General features: G+C 48.4%; 12 protein-coding genes across 12 annotated transcripts; 7 read left to right on the top strand and 5 right to left on the bottom strand.

The window, feature by feature from the left end:
- Nucleotides 1-170: 170 nt before the first annotated feature.
- On the top strand, nucleotides 171-497 carry CC77DRAFT_914954 (hypothetical protein; the record flags this gene model as incomplete). Its single annotated transcript, XM_018533667.1, has 1 exon — nucleotides 171-497. A coding segment is annotated over one exon (327 nt), but the record flags the coding sequence as incomplete, so codon positions are not given.
- CC77DRAFT_286268 (hypothetical protein) lies at nucleotides 472-1,424 on the bottom strand. Its single transcript, XM_018531044.1, has one exon. The coding sequence runs from the start codon at nucleotides 1,273-1,275 to the stop codon at nucleotides 718-720; it is 558 nt and encodes a 185-aa protein (XP_018382713.1). The 5' UTR covers nucleotides 1,276-1,424; the 3' UTR covers nucleotides 472-717.
- Nucleotides 1,425-3,648, bottom strand: CC77DRAFT_1075822 (hypothetical protein; the record flags this gene model as incomplete). The annotated part of the gene is made up of 3 exons (XM_018529230.1): nucleotides 1,425-2,353; nucleotides 2,429-3,016; nucleotides 3,079-3,648. 3 exons carry the CDS (start codon nucleotides 3,646-3,648, stop codon nucleotides 1,640-1,642), a joined length of 1,872 nt encoding a protein of 623 aa, XP_018382714.1. The 3' UTR covers nucleotides 1,425-1,639.
- A 1,524-nt stretch (nucleotides 3,649-5,172) lies between these two features.
- Nucleotides 5,173-6,949, top strand: CC77DRAFT_1075831 (hypothetical protein; the record flags this gene model as incomplete). Its single annotated transcript, XM_018529231.1, has 3 exons — nucleotides 5,173-5,704; nucleotides 5,755-5,971; nucleotides 6,014-6,949. 3 exons carry the CDS (start codon nucleotides 5,173-5,175, stop codon nucleotides 6,576-6,578), a joined length of 1,314 nt encoding a protein of 437 aa, XP_018382715.1. The 3' UTR covers nucleotides 6,579-6,949.
- On the top strand, nucleotides 6,887-7,974 carry CC77DRAFT_286448 (hypothetical protein). The gene has a single exon (XM_018531046.1). It carries the CDS (start codon nucleotides 7,208-7,210, stop codon nucleotides 7,841-7,843), a length of 636 nt encoding a protein of 211 aa, XP_018382716.1. The 5' UTR covers nucleotides 6,887-7,207; the 3' UTR covers nucleotides 7,844-7,974.
- A 19-nt stretch (nucleotides 7,975-7,993) lies between these two features.
- Nucleotides 7,994-10,123, bottom strand: CC77DRAFT_1023439 (monooxygenase). The gene is made up of 3 exons (XM_018525663.1): nucleotides 9,029-10,123; nucleotides 8,677-8,974; nucleotides 7,994-8,600 (listed from the first exon to the last, which is right to left on the bottom strand). The coding sequence occupies exons 1-3, from the start codon at nucleotides 9,900-9,902 to the stop codon at nucleotides 8,096-8,098; spliced, it is 1,677 nt and encodes a 558-aa protein (XP_018382717.1). The 5' UTR covers nucleotides 9,903-10,123; the 3' UTR covers nucleotides 7,994-8,095.
- Nucleotides 10,124-10,370: 247 nt separating this feature from the next.
- CC77DRAFT_1064546 (general substrate transporter) lies at nucleotides 10,371-12,124 on the top strand (the record flags this gene model as incomplete). Its single annotated transcript, XM_018528739.1, has 5 exons — nucleotides 10,371-10,430; nucleotides 10,483-10,499; nucleotides 10,551-10,611; nucleotides 10,660-11,368; nucleotides 11,430-12,124. 5 exons carry the CDS (start codon nucleotides 10,371-10,373, stop codon nucleotides 12,122-12,124), a joined length of 1,542 nt encoding a protein of 513 aa, XP_018382718.1.
- Nucleotides 12,125-12,963: 839 nt separating this feature from the next.
- Nucleotides 12,964-14,985, top strand: CC77DRAFT_1042949 (putative arylsulfatase; the record flags this gene model as incomplete). The annotated part of the gene is made up of 5 exons (XM_018527292.1): nucleotides 12,964-13,358; nucleotides 13,416-13,577; nucleotides 13,624-13,937; nucleotides 13,986-14,582; nucleotides 14,635-14,985. Exons 1-5 carry the CDS (start codon nucleotides 13,025-13,027, stop codon nucleotides 14,983-14,985), a joined length of 1,758 nt encoding a protein of 585 aa, XP_018382719.1. The 5' UTR covers nucleotides 12,964-13,024.
- Nucleotides 14,986-15,041: 56 nt separating this feature from the next.
- CC77DRAFT_286503 (hypothetical protein) lies at nucleotides 15,042-15,955 on the bottom strand. The gene is made up of 2 exons (XM_018531047.1): nucleotides 15,860-15,955; nucleotides 15,042-15,802 (listed from the first exon to the last, which is right to left on the bottom strand). The coding sequence occupies exon 2, from the start codon at nucleotides 15,682-15,684 to the stop codon at nucleotides 15,214-15,216; it is 471 nt and encodes a 156-aa protein (XP_018382720.1). The 5' UTR covers nucleotides 15,685-15,802; nucleotides 15,860-15,955; the 3' UTR covers nucleotides 15,042-15,213.
- Nucleotides 15,956-16,098: 143 nt separating this feature from the next.
- Nucleotides 16,099-16,988, top strand: CC77DRAFT_286509 (hypothetical protein). The gene has a single exon (XM_018531048.1). It carries the CDS (start codon nucleotides 16,535-16,537, stop codon nucleotides 16,814-16,816), a length of 282 nt encoding a protein of 93 aa, XP_018382721.1. The 5' UTR covers nucleotides 16,099-16,534; the 3' UTR covers nucleotides 16,817-16,988.
- On the top strand, nucleotides 16,989-18,265 carry CC77DRAFT_286543 (hypothetical protein). The gene is made up of 4 exons (XM_018531050.1): nucleotides 16,989-17,617; nucleotides 17,681-17,742; nucleotides 17,798-17,834; nucleotides 17,895-18,265. Exons 1-4 carry the CDS (start codon nucleotides 17,160-17,162, stop codon nucleotides 17,935-17,937), a joined length of 600 nt encoding a protein of 199 aa, XP_018382722.1. The 5' UTR covers nucleotides 16,989-17,159; the 3' UTR covers nucleotides 17,938-18,265.
- CC77DRAFT_943014 (hypothetical protein) lies at nucleotides 17,970-18,846 on the bottom strand (the record flags this gene model as incomplete). Its single annotated transcript, XM_018534891.1, has 2 exons — nucleotides 17,970-18,256; nucleotides 18,324-18,846. 2 exons carry the CDS (start codon nucleotides 18,844-18,846, stop codon nucleotides 17,970-17,972), a joined length of 810 nt encoding a protein of 269 aa, XP_018382723.1.
- Between the last annotated feature and the right edge of the window lie 229 nt (nucleotides 18,847-19,075).

Here is a 19,075-nt window from a genome sequence, read left to right on the forward strand (position 1 = left end):
ACGATACGCTACTTTCATATAGAAAACGCATGGGTATTCCGGCATCGCATCTATTGAAGGGGTTATTGGACCATCACGACATGATGAAAGATTTGGCGGTCGACTGGAGGCATCTTCCCAAGAACAGAATGTGCCCATCTAGCCGACCCTCCCAACACCACTATACACCTCGCTACTCACCACGATATCGGTCCGTCGTAACGACTCTCCTCATCCTCCTCTGCATACCGATCTTCTTCTACCACCTCATACCAAGATATACTTCCGCCACCGACGGCATAATATCCTCGCTGGCACACAAATTACATCCTGCTGGGACGACGAGCAGTTTCTGCACAAAAGAGGTTGGATCACTGCAGTGCTGCGCATTATACCTGGCTGCTGCGCCATGTCAGGATGAATGCAGGAAGAACAATATGGACAGGGAGACGTTGGCTTTGACAAAGGAGTATGATGAGTGTACGGATCAGTGTCTGGTCGGATACAACAAGACTTGTATGACCAAGACCACAGAAGACGCCGACGAACAGACAAAAACGGAGCCGCCGCGACAACGAGGATCAAGAACAGCAGAGTGGTGGTCAACGGTCCAACATACTTCGGAGTGATAGAGGGAGGAAGGAAGGAAGGAAATCCGATAAAACCGAATAACAGCGACAAGTACAACATCTACCCCCCCTTGATCTTTTTTTGGGAACCGCACACATCGAATCACACTTACTTTGACACCATGGAAAACTCGACATAAATGAGAATATAATCACAAACAAACACACCCCGCGATGATGCCATGGCATGCTCCGAGGAGCGGCTGCAGCGGAGGCTGTGCAGGTGGTGGGTACGCCAAGATTGCGGCGCTTGGGACAACCGGCTAGAACGGCATTTTGATGTCGGAAGGAGCAATAAGCCGATCACCGAAAAAGGACAAAGGGGAGTGATGGTAGGAGTTGTGGTAGTAGTGATAGTGCTCTTTTGTCTTGTCTTGTCGTGTTTCGGGGAAATCTCGCGTGGCTGGGGGATTGCTGGGATTCTGGGGGATGTAGGCCCTTCCCTCTTCCCACCACATCCCCTGGTCGCCTTGATATATGACAGAGGGAGGTGTGCTAGAGAACGTCTAGTACTTCTGGATGGCGGAGGTAAGGAAGGGGTTGCGTCCGTTCGGCCATGTTTTAGTTGGCTGGGATGATGAATGGTGGACTCGGCCGATGGGTGTGGAGTACGATTAGTTTTCTCGTAAGGTAGCGCACCATCGCCCTCTCCTTTCCCCTTTTTCATATGTTGTTGCGCTAGAGGCTTGCTGTATTATTTAGGCATGTCAGCAGTCGCATTCGCACTCGGCGGTGCCAAGATGCGGTTCGTTGGAAGGATAGATACGCTGAATTCGTAATCATCATTACTGCCGAGCCTGACCTTTGAGAGGGGAGAAATGCCTTGTGTTTGATATGCGGGGTTACAAGGCGAGTGGGTCGATTGGGATTAGTCCTAGCGCGTGTCATGGACGCGTTCAACGGTTCCAATGCCATCTCCTACGACCGCGTCGCGCTGGATCAGCATCTGTCTACAACAACAACTTCTCATTGCATTGACGCGGTGATGTCATGTAATAGAGCTGATCGGGTTCGCACCAGCTCTACTCCTTTCATTCCTTGATAGTAACGATCCAATACCCAAAAGCAGTCCACATGATCGTCGTACCCACACCTGTACATACCAGGCTCGTCCAACCGTCCAGCCCCGTCTCTGAGCTGATATAACGACACATCACCCCGCCGACGACGCCCATCCAAACAACAAAGAATCCTACTTCCCATACCTTTTTCTTCAGTTCTGTCCATCTGTGTCTCTCTTGTGTCTGCAATTCCCCCCGCATCGACGTACCCCATTCATTAGCAAGCATGGTTACAAAACTCCAAGCTTGGATTGCTGGTAGCGGTATCATATAGAATAAAGCGGCGGGGACTGACCAGACCCACTCGCCCCAGGTAGGATTAATCGGGTTCCTTGCCTTTAGATAAATCGCGGTTAAGAGAAACTTTACCACGTAGTCTCTCGGTATGAACCGCATGAAAGGGCTGACGCCGAGGAAGAAGTAAGAAACCACCGTCGTGAATATGACAAAGGATGTTATCTCTCGACGCAACGCGGCATAGAAGAATAAGGGCGGCTGGTTGAGGTACATGGTTGGATGAGCGTAGGACTCAATGTGCACGGCGCGGGCCCAGCGGACTTGCTGTAGGAGCCAGCGGCGGAGCGTGACGGGCGTTTCGGTAGCGGTCACTGCTTGTGAGATGTAGCGAACACGATGGCCTTGGAGAAGGAGGCGGGTTGTCATGTGTCGATCTTCGTTGACAATCTGCAGAGCGTCAGCGCCATCAATGAGAGGTACACACGCCTGGTGTGGTGTTGATCAAAAGGACGAGATACTGACCATCCAATGTCCAAAGATAGTCTGCTTGTACCAAGCTAGTAACTCGGGCTTGATGGCTTCGATACGGAATGCAGCACAAGGTCCGCTCTGGCAGTCGTTGGCGCCGACGGCACTTGAGAAACACCTCGAAAGATGTAGATCATTCAAGTAAATCGTGTTCCCCAACGTCGTGACAAGGTTATCCTTTCGATTATGGATGTTCAGTGCAGTACTGGCTCCTGCGCACTTGTGGTCTCCATGTATGGTCTGGATTGTTCTCATAATGGTGTCTTTGTAGACCATGGAATCAGAATCGGAGGTCCACACGTATTCGATATCGAGAAGCTCGGAAAGAGCAAAGCAGACGATGAAAGAGGTGAACATGATGCCCTTCTTGTGCATATGGGGTTGTGTTACACAGAGATGTGTTATGGCATCGGGTCCTGTGAGATGTATCTCGTGATCAAATAACGTCTGCTTAGCAAGTGTTATGCATTTCTCAATGAGAATTATGTCTTTCCTCCACGTTTCAGCATCGCACTCCATTTGGAGCGCAACATCCACTAGTGGAATGGGAAGATCGATGACGGCCGAGCTACTGGGATAGGCCTGATCATGATCAATCGATGCACACGACGTTGGAAGCAGGAAACCAAGATCGAACGACATACCTTTCGAAAAATGTCAACCATGACTTGATCTTCTGCTTCATTGCCATCGATACAAGTAAGTACAAACTGACATCCCTCAGCATCTTTGTAGCTCTGGAGAGCTTTTGTGAAGATGATAGGATCCTCACGATATCCTACGATGGCAGCAATACAACCATATTCAAGCTCTGACGAGCGGTCAGAACGTGTATAGTGTTCTCCTTTTTCTGCCACGCTCAGACTGGAATGGATGTTGCCTTTCTTTCCTTCCTGTTTCTGAATGCTTCGACGAACTCTTTCATTGTCCCAGCCGCACTGTTCTGCTAGGTAAACCGTGATGATTGTGTCGAAAGTGTAGAGATAGTCGGACCAATACAATGTAGTATAGCAGTAAAGGGCCGCTGCAACTAAGCAGCCAATGAAGTTGTAGATTTTCCCGGACCTTGTAACTCGAACCTGAGTATTCGGCTCTGAGAAGCTGTCCTTGCGCTCGTCTCTTAGTTCAAATATTTTCGACGGGTGGGAAGTGGTGCAATAAGAGCAGAGCCGCGCGAAGTTCATGCGCAGCCAGTGAGTTGTAAGTATCTTCATGACGACAATTGGTGAAACAAGAAATCATACCAAAAGACTTATCTTATAAGAAACTATGATTATTCTGTTGAGACCATGCCGCAGAGCCTGGAACGAACATACACTGACAATGCACTGCGGACAGACTTTACGGACCTTTTTGCAACGCGGCGTCGTACTAGAAGGTACGTTCAATGCCATGCTGCAGTAAATATACGGATGACACAAAATCAGTAGCTCATGATGCCTTGGATGCTACATCGAGGCAAGACTGGTGTCCTGTACGGCTCGTTTTAGTGCAGTCTGGTACTATTTGAGGATTTCCTAGGTAGTCACAACCTAGTCAATACCTATGGCGACCTCAACTGACCTATCGGTGATATTATTCCCATCCATGTACTCAAGTCTCATACCTTATCGTTGCTGGGAAGTCCGTAGTATACCCTATCTTACGAACTATGACTACCAGAATGAACCTCGATGAAGTCCTAGGATGGGAAGGTCACTACGATTGATTACCAAGATGTCCCGGGTATCAAGGTCTAGAGGGCCATAGACATGTACTATTCTTGACCGCTCAGTCTTGGAACTGTCATCTGGTGGTCTGTGCTGTCGCACACTATCAGGGTAGGTTAAGATTTACTACCAAGACTTCCTGGGCATTCGGTGTACTCGAATATCTTGCAACAAAAATGCCTGGAGACGCATTCTTTAAACTTCCAAGGTTATCTGGAACGCAAAGGGCCTTTTTCGGGCAGTGGAATTGCGATTATAACTCCGCACCGCTCAATGCCGTTCCGCACACCCCGCGATAATGATGTTCTGTGCGTACTCACCTCTTCTTGTTGCGAACGATGCCCCCTTTTCGTAAAAGGCTGAACGGCTAATATCAGCCACAAAATAACCTTTTCGTGATAACTAGAAAGTTGAGTATGTTACTATATAACAAAATGGGTGTCGACAGCTGGAGAGTTTTGGAGACTTTCATACCATGATCGCATTGCTATAGACCAAGTGCAATTCCGTTCATCAGGTGCAACTCCATGGATGGGATATTATGATGAAACGTCACTGTTCAAAATGTGCCAGGGTCACAGTGAATCCCGGGATATTGGAATCCTACATAAGGCCGCTTTTATAGTATAAACCATGGTAAGTTACCTATCTCAGGTCAACATTCCTTTCAGATCTGCCGAATCATATCCCGGTCCGCAGATCTGCCTATCTTGGGGCCCAGTCTCGATAACACTGCGACGCCCGCTTAAGCGGTAATTTGGACATCTGGCTGTGGATATCCCGAGACTTGACAGCTTACACATAGCTTTGCATGTTTGGTTCGTCAGGAGCATTGCATCCGAATGTATATAGCGTCTGATCGATGACTATAGCCGTACTCCTTCCTCAATTCCAGCGTCGTCCTCGACTGTTAGACCATACAACCAGTCTCTGTACTCAGAACAAGACTTTCGTGGCCTCACATCATCACACTGCACGATTTCTCCTGCTTCTCATCGCCAAGCTAGCATTCACAGAAATCGAGAAAGCATGGTCACAAAATTAGTCCCTGCGGGCCGGGAGATCTGGTTGGATGGACTCCGCGGTATTGCCGCAGTCATTGTTGTTTGGTTCCATATGACAACTGGAAAGCTTGCCACACCTTATCGATCTTTCTGGGACTTACCAGCATCTGACAATCGACAACTAATCCAGGTCTTACCCTTTCGAATCTTCTTCTCCGGACCTGGCATGGTCGACATCTTCTTTGTGGTATCTGGATACTCCATCTCCATTGGCCTGATCAAATTTCGTCACGAGGGTTCCATGGCCAGGTTCTACCAGAGATTGACAAGCAGTGTGGTCAGAAGAATGTTCCGATTGTGCTTCCCAGTTGCAATCATGATGCTAGGAAGTCATGCGCTGTACTATACTGGGCTTTACACTATACCTTTCAAAGAAGGCACAGGATGCGCAGGCGCACACCCATGGGAGTCTCCGATCCCACATGTTCAGTGCCTAGCACGATCTTTGGTCAGCATCATAAACGTGGAGAACATCCAAAATCTGACCCTCAATGATCGTGAGTAACCCAATATAAATAGGGCTACACCTTTCTAATCATCATGCCAGACTTCTGGACAATTCCCGTTGAGATACGTGGCTCTATGAAAGTATACCTGACACTGCTTGGACTATCAAACGTCCGCAAGACAGCAAGAATTCTCATCATAGGACTACTTTGTGTACGATCATGGTGGAATGGTACACCCGAGTTTATGGCCTTCTTTGCAGGAGTCTTGTATGCAGAACTCAGCGCTTCCGTGTCATTTGGACAGCACGAGATACTGTCACCTTTGCTCTCTTCTCGTCGACACAACTGGAGGTTGAGCCCATCCAAGACTGTACTGAATCGACTGTCGTCCTTGTCGATATATTTGGCTTTTCTTTTGGGCATCTACCTCCTTTGTCTACCCATACGAATTCAGTCTGAGGGTACCATTGACGCAAACTTCCCACCAGACTGGTTCTTTCTCGAATGGTGTCCTCCGCTCCTATGGTGGAACACGGAAACCACAATGCGCACATGGCATACATTTGGCGCTATTTTGGTTGTTGGTAGTATGCGTGTTCTACCTCGACTTCGAGCACCTTTTGAAACTAGGGCTGCGCGATTCCTGGGCCATATCTCTTTTAGCTTGTACCTTTGTCATCAGACTGTTCTTCGTATCATGCTACACTGGTCTTTACATTGGACGAGCTTGTGCATTACTGGCGTGAGTTACTTCGAAGCTCATCCACAAAGAAAGTGGGGCATAGTATTTGTGGCATGGATGTTGACAACTCCCTTGATGACAGGAGTACTGCTGCTGATAAGTGTCTATATGGCAGAATTGGTCGATCGAAAAAGTATCTCTGTAGGCCTTTACATGGAGAGACTACTATGTAGATTATGAAATTACAAAAATGCGATACGCATTTGGTATCAATGTACTGTGTCTCAAAATTATATCCAAGATATACCGCAGTAGTTGGCTTTATGCTGATGGAAAAGCAGAAGAACCAAGACGCGACTGGGCGCGATATGATCTGCGGAAAGCTACGAGTACCACGACGTCTGCACATAAGGAGGCAGACGCCGAGAAGGGTGAGAAAGCATCCGAGACACGCTCAATAAAGCAACGAAGCCATGCTCTGGACGCATCGTGATGTATGACTAATCGGCTTTGGCGGGGTACGATGGCGTCACGCGTCCGGACGCGTTCATTCAACACTGCACTCTTCTTTCGCATTATCAGCGCACGAGATGTCACGTTAAAACATATCTCATCAATACTCTTCACGGATTGTCTCTCGTTACACGACTGTAATGCATCGACCACGGTCTGCGCCTTGTGCCGATGACGCCGCTTGCAGTTACACGAGGACGCTCAGACCAGCATTGAACAAGCCACACGCGTCATCAACCTCTTCTTGAAACGACATGTTTGATCTTCCCGATGCGATTTCCACTTCGGCTTCAGGAGTCGCAACAATCCTTGGGTCCATGTTAGCTACATAGGTCTCTTCCCTTCATCAAATTACGATGTCCGCGTCTACCTCAACACCGAACCTGGCCATAGCTATCACAACAACCGGACCTGCCATTCGACATATCCCTGAATTCAGGACGGAACGTCTCCTGTGTCGACCTCTCGTTGAAGAAGATTGGTCAGAATACCACAAGATGCTACAGGAAGAACAGACGATGATCAACGCGGGCGTGGGCCCAATGTTATTTCCCAGAGCAGCTCGAGCCTACTTCGACGATCAACGAGAAGATTGGGCATCAGTTGGAATCTTCGTCCTTAACATGGATGACGACGGTGCCGAAGGCGAGTTCATCGGTACAGGAGGGGTGTACTGGTCCAAAGATCGATTACCTGAAGTATGCTACGTACTGAAGCAGAAGTTTTGGGGCAAAGGCCGCGCCACTGAGTTCTTGAATGGATTCCTGGAATTGTGGTGGACCATGCCTCGGATAAACATTGATATGTATGTCGAGACGAAATTCCTAGATGCTGGGGAAAGAGGTGTGATACCGGAGCGATTGACTGCGCCGATCAAAGTTGCGAGAGGCGATAGCCAGAACGTGGTGAAGAAAGCTGGCTTTAGCGAGCGTGGCGAAATCACGATATATGACGAGAAGTATATCTTGTTCCGACTGCTTTCTCCAAAGTAGTTGGTCGGCTAGAGGTATGGCCCAAAGTAAACCTTGGAAAAGATCTACTAGATCAAAACGCGGTTTGTTTTGGGCATCTAGAGCGTACTTCTCAGACTCATGTGATTGCAGCTGAGGTTTTCATGGCCGTACTCGTATCATTCTTAGTATCGTGTTTCTCACTTATCAAACAGTGGTAAATACACAAGCTCTAACCATCACTAACAGCCTTGCATCTTCCAGACCGTCTATTTACATGCATAGAATTCTCACCTAGTTCCGATGTCCCACAAGACGCGCAAAGCGACCAGTCGCAGCTCCGAAAACGTCTATCAAAGCAGAACGGAATCCTCCATTTCTCTTCCACAGACTTATAGCAATCGCCAGCAGACCAAGACCATATGTGGTGGAGCCGGCCGTCCGAATCCACCTACTCAAAGTCCTCAAAAACCAAAAATACGACCCTCCCTCAGTTTTGAATACTCCGAATCGAGGAATGCATGCCTCTTTCCAGTACGTACTCGCATACCCTGGCCAACTGGCAGCATTGCGGCCATGTTCATTGATGTACCAGTTCGAGCAGCCAGCCTGGAAAACCGATCCTGACAGTTGCTTGTGAATGCTATTGACCCATTGGCTCTCGGCTGTGGCTTTGACTTCGACGACCCTGCATCTCCCATCGATCAGAGGAGCGAGGAGGTTCCGCATGACGAATTCGATCTGCACTTCACACGCGAAGAGCGCGGAGTTGTGAGCTGGGAAAGTGTTGGGACCAAATCTTTCGGGCGCTCGTCAGTTTGCAATTCAGGCAAGTTCTTGCGGTAAAGACGAAAGAACGAAAACGGAAGGCTTACAGAATAGCGAAGTTGGGGAAGCCGTGCACGAAAGTTCCCATGTAGGCCTGTGCGCCACCTTGCTCTTTCCATTGTTGGTTCAATCGGTTCTTCCCCTTACCGAAGACTTCCATTGGAGTGAGGAACCGCTGGACTTGGAATCCCGTTGCTAGGACTATGACATCGAACTCCTCCTTCCTTCCTGACTCGCTGACTATGCCTGTCTCGTCAAACTCTCGGATTCCTTCAGGTAGGAGTTCCAAATTTGGTTCATTGAGAGCGTCGAGGTAATTAGGGTCGAAGATGCGACGCTTGCAGCCTGATATATCAATCGTTAGCAAGGCCAGTGCTTGAAAGTTTGTACATTCCTTACCTAACGGAAAGTTCGGAACCAAGACATTGTGATACTTTTCCGGCGCCCGTGAGAAAATGTAGCGCTTTGCATGGTCCTCGACCTTGGCCCGCTTTGCTGTTGCTTGAGCGCCAGGCATGTACGTCGTGACAAGATCATCGTTTTCCAGAAACAATTGCAATCTTTTCCATCTCTCCCATAGAGGAACATAGCGAAACGCCCATGTTTCAGCTTTGCTGAAGTTCCGATTTGGTCGCTCATGATACCATTGTGCCGACCTCGCATACTGTTTGATTGACGCTACATCCTTGACCACTGCGGGGACGACTTGCGCTGCTGAGCATCCGTTTCCGATAATGGCCATTCGCTTGCCTTCGTAGTTGTATGAATGATCCCAACGAGCTGTGTGGAACATGGCACCTTTGAATTTCTCCATCCCTGGAAACTTGACGTCCCTAGGATACGAGATACCGCCAACGGCGGAAATGAAGATCGCAGCGCAGCGCACAAATTCAACCTTTGTCTTGAGATCCTTGAAGCGCACATCCCACTTCCTGGTCTCTTCGTTCCAATTCGCGCCTAAGCACTCGATGGAAAACTCCATGTGCGTTCGCAAGTTATATTTATCGACGGTGGCTTCCATGTATTCCAGGATCTCGGGGCCGTCGCATAACTCCTTGGACCAATTTGGGTTAAGGTTGAAGGCAAACGAGTACAGAATCGTAGGCACGTCGCAGCCAACACCTGGATACGTGTTGGTGCGCCATGTCCCGCCCACTCCGTCGAGCTTCTCATAAATCGTGAAATCGGTGAACCCTAGCTTGTGCTTCATCGTATGCGCCATAGAAATACCAGACGGTCCAGCGCCGATAACAATTACGTTGGGAGACGACATGCTGCGTGAGTGGGGTGCCAAAAGACAAAAGATAGTGAGGGAACGTGAAAATAAAGGCTTCGCTCTCGTGTCAAGCTGAGCACGTCTCACGCGCTTTTAAGAGCGACTAGATCTGCACAACCACCCATTACGGGCAGGTCGCCACCCCGCTGCTATGCGAATTACCTGATTCCCATGGAGCCCAGAAATAACCAATATGAATGCGCGTCCCCCCTTTGCGTGGTGATGCGCGTATTCCAAACCACAGCTCTTCAAGTCCCACGGAATTTGAATCCCGTTGATCAGAATGCGGGGATGCGCGCTAGTCTTGACACGCGCTAGTCCCATGCAGGACTGAACGATTACCCCAGATTCGTACTAGACCAAAAACAGATACATGCCGGTATGGGGTGTTCAGGTATAAGAGAAGGATGTGGTACTGCTTTGCTCGAGCCAACGCAATCTGCGAAACGTAATCTGTCAATCAAAATGTTTGGTCTCATCAAAGGACGAACTATGTACCGCTTGATGCGGATGAGTTGTGGAGTGGTATGTAAGACGTGTTGCATTCTGTTTCGTTCTTACTTACAAGTGAACATAGTCCTTCATGCTTTACGGGTAATACTGCCTCGATAACGGCTACGCCAAAGCGGATGCTGAATTCTCTAGCTATGATGCTGGTGTTTTGGGTGGGGTGCAAGGCACGGATGCCTTTCTTAAGGCTATGGGCGTCAGTGATCCAAAATGTTTCGGCTTCCAACAGCTAACAAACCTTCAGCATCCTACTGGCACATACGTCATTCCAATGATTGCATCCTCGTATACCCTTGCTGCCACTATCTGTTGCCTCATCGTGTCTATCATCGGCATGCCTCTCGGTCGTCGCAACATTATTCTCCTCGGTAACGCCTTCGTTGTTGTGGGTGCAGTCATACAAGCCAGTTCTTGGTCCGTCGGGCAGATTATCGCAGGGCGTATTCTTTGCGGGTTCGGAATCGGATTCATATCCTGCACTGTTCCCACGTATATGGCAGAAATGTCTATCGAGGCAGGAGAACGTGGCCCAGAAGTGGCGTTCACCTGTGCATTGCTGATCAGCGGCATCCCAATCGCATATTGGATCGACTTTGGCTTCACGCGCATGACGAATCAAGTCTCTTGGCGATTTCCAATTGCTTTTCAAGCTTTCTTTGCAATTGCTTCCGGGTCCGTTATGTTCTTTCTACCGGACACACCGAGATGGTACTATGCCAAGGGTCGTGAGGCGCAAGGAGATGATGTGCTTGCCAAGTTACATAATAAGCCTCTAGATCATCCGGATGTCCATCGGATGAAGCAGGAGATCATGAGATCGATCGAGCTCGAAACAGATGCAGAAGAAGGCACGAAGTTCAATCTCTGGACCCTATTCTGGGATAACACAGATTTGAGAGTTGGGAGACGGATCAGGATATCCTTCCTTGTGCTTTCAATTCAACAGATGATGGGTATGGATTTCCAATCAACCACTATATATCTGAGATGAGATGCTAACAGAGGTCAACACAGGTATCAATTTGTCAGTTTACTACTCTGCTGTCATCTTCAAGAATGTCGGTCTTTCCGACTTCCTCGCACAACTTCTGTCAGCCGTCATGAACACCATGTTCGCTCTCGGCACATATCTTCTCCCAGCAACCATCGAGCGTTTTGGCCGTCAAAGCATAATGTTCTGGTCCGCCTTGGTTCTCGCGCTTCTCATGACGGTTTTTGTAGCACTCATTGGCCTCCCAAGACCTACACTCGGCACACAGTGGGGCGCGGCGGCTGTCATATGCGCTTGGAATATGGTGTTCGGATATGGCTGGGTCGGTGTCCCTTGGCTTTATGGTCCTGAAATTGCACCTCTCCAACAACGGCACATCGGTGGTGCAGCTGGCGCCTTCGGAGAATGGCTCTTCAGCTTCCTTACTGTATTCGCTGGTGGAATCGCGCTCGAGGCAGTTGGGTGGAAGATTTGGATGTGGATGCTGGTGTTTAACTGGCTCGCGATGCCATTCGTATGGTTCATGTGTCCTGAGACGGGAGGCAAGAGTCTCGAGGAGATCGATGTTTTATTCGCGAAGGAGGATGTTAGGGAGAGAATACTAGCAAGTGGTTATGGAGGTGCAATTGGAGAGGGTACTGAAACACGAGAGCACGAGAATACACAGGTAGGATCAGCTGAAGAGAAGAACTCGAGTGTGAGGATGGAGGAGGTTTGAAGGTTTAAGTTATACACAAGTAGATCATACAAGCGCCGACCGACCTCTAAACTCCGAAACAAGTCAGCCTAGAGTGATGCCACTATGCAAACCGTCTTCTCACAACACATACAGAGTCATCTGGTTGTCAGTAGGGAATACGCACATCGTCCGGCAATTACTCAAGATAAAGGTGTCTTCGCTCAGACTAGACCTCACGCGTGGACACCAGCAGTAATTTTCAGGGGCCGTGTTTTGCTACGCATATCTTTGACACCAGATTCCATTGGTAAATGGGTAGTCGTCGGGCTGAAGTCTGGTCACTTGAAGGACAGGTGATTTGTGGTTTCAACACAGCCTAGTAATTGCTTCTCCACATAACCCAACCTCACCTCAGCCCTGACTCATCTGTCAGTATGAGTCAACCTATACAATAGCTCTTTAAGCGTAGCCTCTTGTAATAATCGCGTAGTTTTTGCTAAAGATTAACCGCCGGTTGATATATAGACGAATTGCACATTACCTCGTTTGCACGCACGGCGTCATAAAAGGCTCCGGTGTAATGCCATCGGAACCTAGATCAGGAATCATAAGGATGCTTGTAGCCGAGACTTGGTGATTTTTTAATTGGCTACTCGTTATATCTGTTAGCGCTATCTCTATCTGGACTAAATCTGGGGTACATCGGGTTTACCCCACATTAAGTATCGGAGCTATGAGAAGATGCGAAGAACGCTCTCACACCATCTTCTTAATCCCCACATTCCGGGAATGCTTTGCTCTAAGTTAAATACACGACACGCACAACAATGGAACAATACATATGCAAAGCATCCTCATTGTGTACAAATCCAATTCGCCTCGGGTTCTAGCTAGAACAAAATACGATCAATTACAGCTAGTCAGAAAGATTATTCCAGAATGTTGCGTCCGCACGTTATCCTGTATGCTGTCGGCAGCACTATCATCGCACAGGCCTTTGCAACGCAGATATACCAGCCTCCACAGACATCTCAAGAAGGATATCATAATAGATCGAGGAGACCAAACTTCGTCATGATCATGACCGACGATCAAGATCTACATCTGAACTCTCTGGATTATCAACCTGCCGTTTTGAAGCATTTTAGAGACAAGGGAACTTTCTACTCCAAGCATTTTGTCACCATGGCGCAATGCTGCCCCTCCCGTGTCTCTCTTTGGACTGGTATGGCTGGTCACAACACCAATGTGACTGATATCCAGCCGCCCTTCGGTAAGGAATTTCCTGAACAACACGTCGCGAATCAAACTGATCCAAAGTCTACGATAGGTGGTCACCCAAAGTTCATCCAAGAAGGACTCAACGACCGCTATCTGCCTGTGTGGCTCCAGCAAGCGGGCTATAACACCTACTACACGGGGAAGTTGATGAATGCTCATAGTACTTCAACTTGGAATAAGCCGTTCCCCAAGGGCTGGACTGGTTCGGATTGTAAGTTCCTCGAACGATGACATGATCTGAGTTCTGACCATCTCAGTTCTGCTTGATCCCTACACATACTACTACAACAATGCAACCTTGCAGCGAAATCAAGATCCACCTAGGAGCTACCCTGGTAATTATTCTACAGATCTCATCTCGTCGAAAGCCCTTGGGTTCTTGGAAGATGCTGCGTCTTCAGATGCTCCATTCTTTCTCGGTGTGATGCCCATCGGACCACATGCTGAAACAATCCAACCTGCTTCGCCAGGTGCTTTGCCAACCTTCAACCCACCAGTGCCAGCACTGCGTCACAAAGATCTATACCATGGGGTAAAGGTACCTCGTACTGACAACTTCAATCCAAACAAGGTACGCTTAACGTCTCGACGACGCGTGATATTGCTGATAAGAACACAGACTAGTGGTGCAAGCTTCATCGCGAAGTTGCCACAACAGAACAGAACTGTTGTGGAGTATAATGACGAGTATTATCGTCTCCGCCTTGCTACTTTAGCAGCAGTAGATGATCTTGTTGATGCTATGTTCGAGAGATTGGAAACCATGGGCCTTCTTGACAACACTTACGTCATCTACACTAGCGATAACGGTTATCACATCGGTCAACACAGACTACCCCCTGGAAAGGCTTGTGCAATAGAAGAAGACATCGGCGTTCCGATGTTTATCCGAGGCCCTGGTGTACCAGAGGGTGCGACTGTCGATTCGCCAACCACTCAGACAGACATCGTACCAACTCTATTCTCTCTCGCAGGAATACCTCTCCTCAAGCAATTTGACGGAACTCCAATGCCGATCACTGAGAAAGACTATGCTATTGCACGCCATGAACACGTCAATATCGAATTTTGGGGCCAGAACTTGGGCGAAGGCATTTACGGTTCGCCTGTACCTCAAGCAAACAATACTTACAAGTCTTTACGCGTCGTGGCCAATGACTACGATCTGTCGTATACTGTTTGGTGTACTGGGGAACATGAGCTTTATGATATGAAGGCACGTAAAACCCAGCTTGAATGAAAATGCACAAATGATTAACGACATTTAGACCGATCCGTCACAGATGAACAACCTCTGGAATACCAACGTCACTAGCAACGGTCTCGACATCCAAAGGCTCTGGCTCCGTCTGGATACCCTGCTCATGGTCACGAAGTCGTGCAAGGGTGAGGTCTGCACTAAGCCCTGGCCCTTGATCCACCCACAGGGCGATGTGCAATCGCTTAGGGAGGCTATGAATCCGGAGTTCGACGAATTCTATGCCGATCAGCATAAAATCAAATACGACGCTTGTGCATTAGGCTACTTTCCCAGTCTTGAGGGTCCCCAGTATGTCCTGCCCTATGTTGATGATACTTATAGCTATATGCAAGGCAGCCACTGGAGCGACTGGACATAAGACAAGATTCAAGAGATCCAGGCCGGTTTTTCTTTATAGCAGAGATTATTGAAAACTTAGTAACTTGTTCTACTATCAAAGAAATGATTTGCATTGGAATGCGCAAAAAAATAGCTTATTGCATTTCGATGTCCGATACATAACGCAGATGTAAAGGCTCGAAAGAACTTCCTCCTTTCGTAGAATAATGTGAGAGTTTCTACGTCCCTCAATTCATGTACCTCGTCTTTAAACATACTCATACTCGAACACAACCTTGATGTCTGGTCGCTGCCCAAGCCTATGCATGGTGGTCGTTGTCATCTCTTCCCAATCATTCTGCAACACCGTCTTGGCGGGTGTCGAGTCTATGCCATTTGCGGGTGTACCATCATCTATCTTTGACATCTCAATACAGATGATCAGGCGTTCTGATGTCTGAAGATATGGTGGGGCGCGCCAAGTGTTGTAGTGTACTGACTGGATTTCCCTCAACCTTGCATCTTTACAGCTAAAATGCCTCCATCTCCACGCACGCTGTTGCTCCATTCGTAGACGGATTACTTTTACTCGAGATTTGTCGAAGTAGAACATGCCGCCATAAAAACTCGATGTAAAAGTATACGGTAGATATGTTGTTTCGGCACGCAATCGATGGCACACTAGCGCTAAGTTCTGTGGATGCGAAGTGTTCGCGCGTGCGAACATGCCCGGACGCATACGATTCCCCAATACGTTAGCTCTCCAGCATTCGGATTCATTTACATAGCTGTAAATCTCATTGCGAAGCTCAGCGGGTAAGCGGAAGAGGGATGATTCTCTTAGATTAGTACTAGAGCTGGAATACACTTAGCTAGTGCAAATGCGCAACGAGTGGGGTGTACTGCTTGCTTACATCGCCGATTGCTTGGCTGAAACGTTACATTCAGATTCCCTCGGCTCTTCAAAGAATGGTATGGTGCGTGGATATCACAGAGTTGTTGAAAGTAAGTGCTACGAGCGTGAGGAAGGCAGTGAAAGAAAAATGAGGTTCAGCCTTGCTTACACAATCCTGCATCTTGCCAATCACAACAGATGATACCCCTCTGCTGCCTAATGCCGCTCTTTAGCAGCAGGTTGCTATCGCTCTTCATCGCGACAAAGGCTTCGATATCAACCCTTATCTCGAAACCCTGACGGCTGGACAACGGCCATGACTGACTCAGAAGTCATCTTCGTACACGAATCAGTCAACCGCCCTTTGCAAGAGATCCGTCTTATCTGCATCCTCCCCGAGGCTCATGGTCCAATCAATTGCAGACTATAGCGTGTCAACCTCCAGTCCAACCAAACGCCCGAGTATCAGGTTCTGTATTACATCTGGGGTTCACCAGATCCTGTTCAATAGATCGCTGTGAATAACCAAGCCTTCTATGTACGACAGAATCTCCATGATTTCCTTGAAGCATTTCGGGCACGCCTATACCGGTTTCAAGATTGTAGTAACTACGAAAACGAGGTGCAATGGCTGTGGATCGATCAAATCTGCATTGATCAGTCGGTTATTGAGGAATGGAATCACTAGGTCAAAATGATGTCGGATATCTACCGAAGAGCAAGCTACGTCTATGTGTGGCTTGGTAAATCTGACGACTACATTGAATTGGCGATGAAGACAATCAAAGCCGACTTCAGACAATACTACGATGCCGACCATACGACGAAAAGATCAGGGAAGCGCAGAAAACTGAGTCGCGATAAGGAAGCAGATCAGGACAACGAATCGATCTCTACCTCCGGTGATGAGGGCTCAACAAACGAGCTTTTCGGATCTGCCTTGCAACGCTTCTTCGAGAATTCTTACTGGCTTTGACTCTGATCGTCCAAGAGATTATGCTGGCCCGCTACATTCGCGTTATATGCGGTGAAACACTACTTTCCTGGGAAAAATTAAGACGTTTCTGCTCATCAGGCCTAAAGCGTCTTTCCCAGGAACGGCGCTGGCCGTGCCATCACAGGTGATCTGGCTTACTCGACATGCTTTATCTGACAAGCAATTCACTTACCCAAGCCTTCTCCACGCCTTTGGTACAAGCGGATGCGAGAACCCTAGAGACGAAGTGTATGCCCTTCGAGGCGTAGTGAAGCGTGAGAATAGGCCAATTGTTCGCTATGGGAGTTCGGTTCACGACGTTTTCAACCATGCAGCGAGGGCTATGTTCAATACTGCATTTGAGGATTCGCAGGTGCGGAATGGTACAGATCTCAGTAGGATCAATTACAGGGGGCCGATCAGAAACGTCTTTCTTGACGCAGCAGCTCTTTGGAGGAAAGAAATAGAAGGCGTCATACATCTTGAGATGATTGAAGCATGGATCATCTTCCGAAAGGAGATGGGGATGGACCCCATCCCAGAACCTCCTGCCGAAAGAAGCCGTCTTCTGGAAGCCGTGCGACCTGTGTGGTCTCATTTAGCATACTTTAACCTACGCAAGTTGCTCGCGAAAAACCAATTCCAGTCAACATATACCGAAGATTTGGAAAGAAACAACCTTGATAACACGATTCTGGAATCTGAGCGGTTACTGGATTCTGAGTGGTTCGGGATGCTTATCACTCAGTTGCGCCATCATTACGAAGATCTGGTCGATATCTTCAGGGCAATAACGAATTTGTAGTCCCTCCGAAACCTTTCTACAGATATGATGTTGCATTGTACCCAGGACTGATGACACAGTTTGGTAAACACCCCTACTGCAAGTGGGAGTGCTCTCAACCTTCAACGGTCCACATCATTCCGTAAGCACATCATCAACATAGATGCGACGGAACACACACACTGACATCACAACAGCTTATATCACTTGGATATACAACAAGGATTCGAAAAGGTTGGTATGAAGTGGTTTGAGGTCAACAGGAGGTTCAATCGAGCCGACAATGCGATTTAGGTGTGTTCCGGATGAGCAACCAGGGCGGATACAGGACTCATGACTCCCTGGAAGCTCAGCTCGGAATTTACGCTACTATTCTTTAACTATCCCTGAAGTCTCCTTCCTCGCCCTAACAACCCACAGTGGATCCAGATGATCCGGTAGATACGGACTCCTTAACATCACCGTCCCTTGGTCGTCCGTAATCCTCATCCCACTCTCGTCCCTCGCACAGAGATCCACAATCTCCACATCTTTCCAGCCAGCGAAGTGGAGGTAATCGCCAACGAACTCTAGTCTCGATCGCTCATCAAGCATCATCCACCTCCTGACCACCTTGTTAGGGAAACAGCGGTTGCTTATGACAAGGTGAACGGTACCTAAATGCAGAAAAGGGTATGAGATCAGTATTCTATTCGGGTGCAGGAGGACATAGATGTTACATACCACCTTCATGCGAAGCTTCCAGAAGCTTTCGACAAACCTCAAGTGGTTTATTCAAGTAGTCGATACTAACCACACACGTCACTGCATCAAATTGCATATCCTGTCCTCCTTCCCACGCAGCACGTACATCATGCGGCGGCTTGTTCAGATCCATAACGCGCCAGCGATCCGGTCCCATGAATACGCTATTCAGCGTCATCTCCTCCGCATTGAGCCCTACACCATAGACCTCCAATTCCTTTTTCTGTATCGCTTCCTTGACCGAAGCCGGGTAAAAGCTCTTCCAGCTCGTGCACATATCCATTATCCGTCCAGTTCTCGGCAACACGGTGTCGTAATACTGCGTTAATCGCGCTATGCTTGGGTCATCGATGTGCGTGACTAGTCGCGGTTGGCGGTAGAACACGCCATCGTCATTTTCATCGTAGCGAACGAAGTCCGAGTCATTGTACGGCCAAGTATCATACTTTGGTTTGTATGATGTGGACGGGAAGGGCGATGTGTCAAGGGCCGCGGACGCCATGTTTGCCACTGCGAAGCCGGAGAAGAAGTTGAACGGGATGGAATTTGTGCGATTAAACGACGAATATGCGCGCCATGGAGCTGTAAGTGCTGGCTTGACCGTGCGGAGGCAGTGGGGGAGGAACATGGGATGGTTGGTCGCGGATGGCAGAGGATTGTCAGCTGAAGGAAGCGCGTTCATTGATGTTCATCAATGGCCGGATGATGACGTCAAGACACGCGAAACCACG

The sequence above is a fragment of the Alternaria alternata genome (genome assembly GCF_001642055.1).
Source record: "Alternaria alternata strain SRC1lrK2f unplaced genomic scaffold CC77scaffold_19, whole genome shotgun sequence".
NCBI classification, from domain to species: Eukaryota; Fungi; Ascomycota; class Dothideomycetes; order Pleosporales; family Pleosporaceae; genus Alternaria; species Alternaria alternata.

Excerpts from the sequence above, each read along its gene's own strand:
- CC77DRAFT_286268 (XM_018531044.1), bottom strand. The coding sequence starts at position 1,275 with ATGAAAAAGGGGAAAGGAGAGGGCGATGGTGCGCTACCTTACGAGAAA.
- CC77DRAFT_286448 (XM_018531046.1), top strand. The coding sequence starts at position 7,208 with ATGTCCGCGTCTACCTCAACACCGAACCTGGCCATAGCTATCACAACA.
- CC77DRAFT_1023439 (XM_018525663.1), bottom strand. The coding sequence starts at position 9,902 with ATGTCGTCTCCCAACGTAATTGTTATCGGCGCTGGACCGTCTGGTATT. Across the intron at positions 8,975-9,028 it reads GGTTCCGAACTTTCCGTTAG|GCTGCAAGCGTCGCATCTTC; the intron begins GTAAGGAATGTA and ends TTGATATATCAG. Across the intron at positions 8,601-8,676 it reads TTCCCCAACTTCGCTATTCT|ATTTGGTCCCAACACTTTCC; the intron begins GTAAGCCTTCCG and ends AGCGCCCGAAAG.
- CC77DRAFT_286503 (XM_018531047.1), bottom strand. The coding sequence starts at position 15,684 with ATGCGTCCGGGCATGTTCGCACGCGCGAACACTTCGCATCCACAGAAC.
- CC77DRAFT_286509 (XM_018531048.1), top strand. The coding sequence starts at position 16,535 with ATGATGTCGGATATCTACCGAAGAGCAAGCTACGTCTATGTGTGGCTT.
- CC77DRAFT_286543 (XM_018531050.1), top strand. The coding sequence starts at position 17,160 with ATGTTCAATACTGCATTTGAGGATTCGCAGGTGCGGAATGGTACAGAT. Across the intron at positions 17,618-17,680 it reads TTCAGGGCAATAACGAATTT|TTTGGTAAACACCCCTACTG; the intron begins GTAGTCCCTCCG and ends CTGATGACACAG. Across the intron at positions 17,743-17,797 it reads TCAACGGTCCACATCATTCC|CTTATATCACTTGGATATAC; the intron begins GTAAGCACATCA and ends ACATCACAACAG.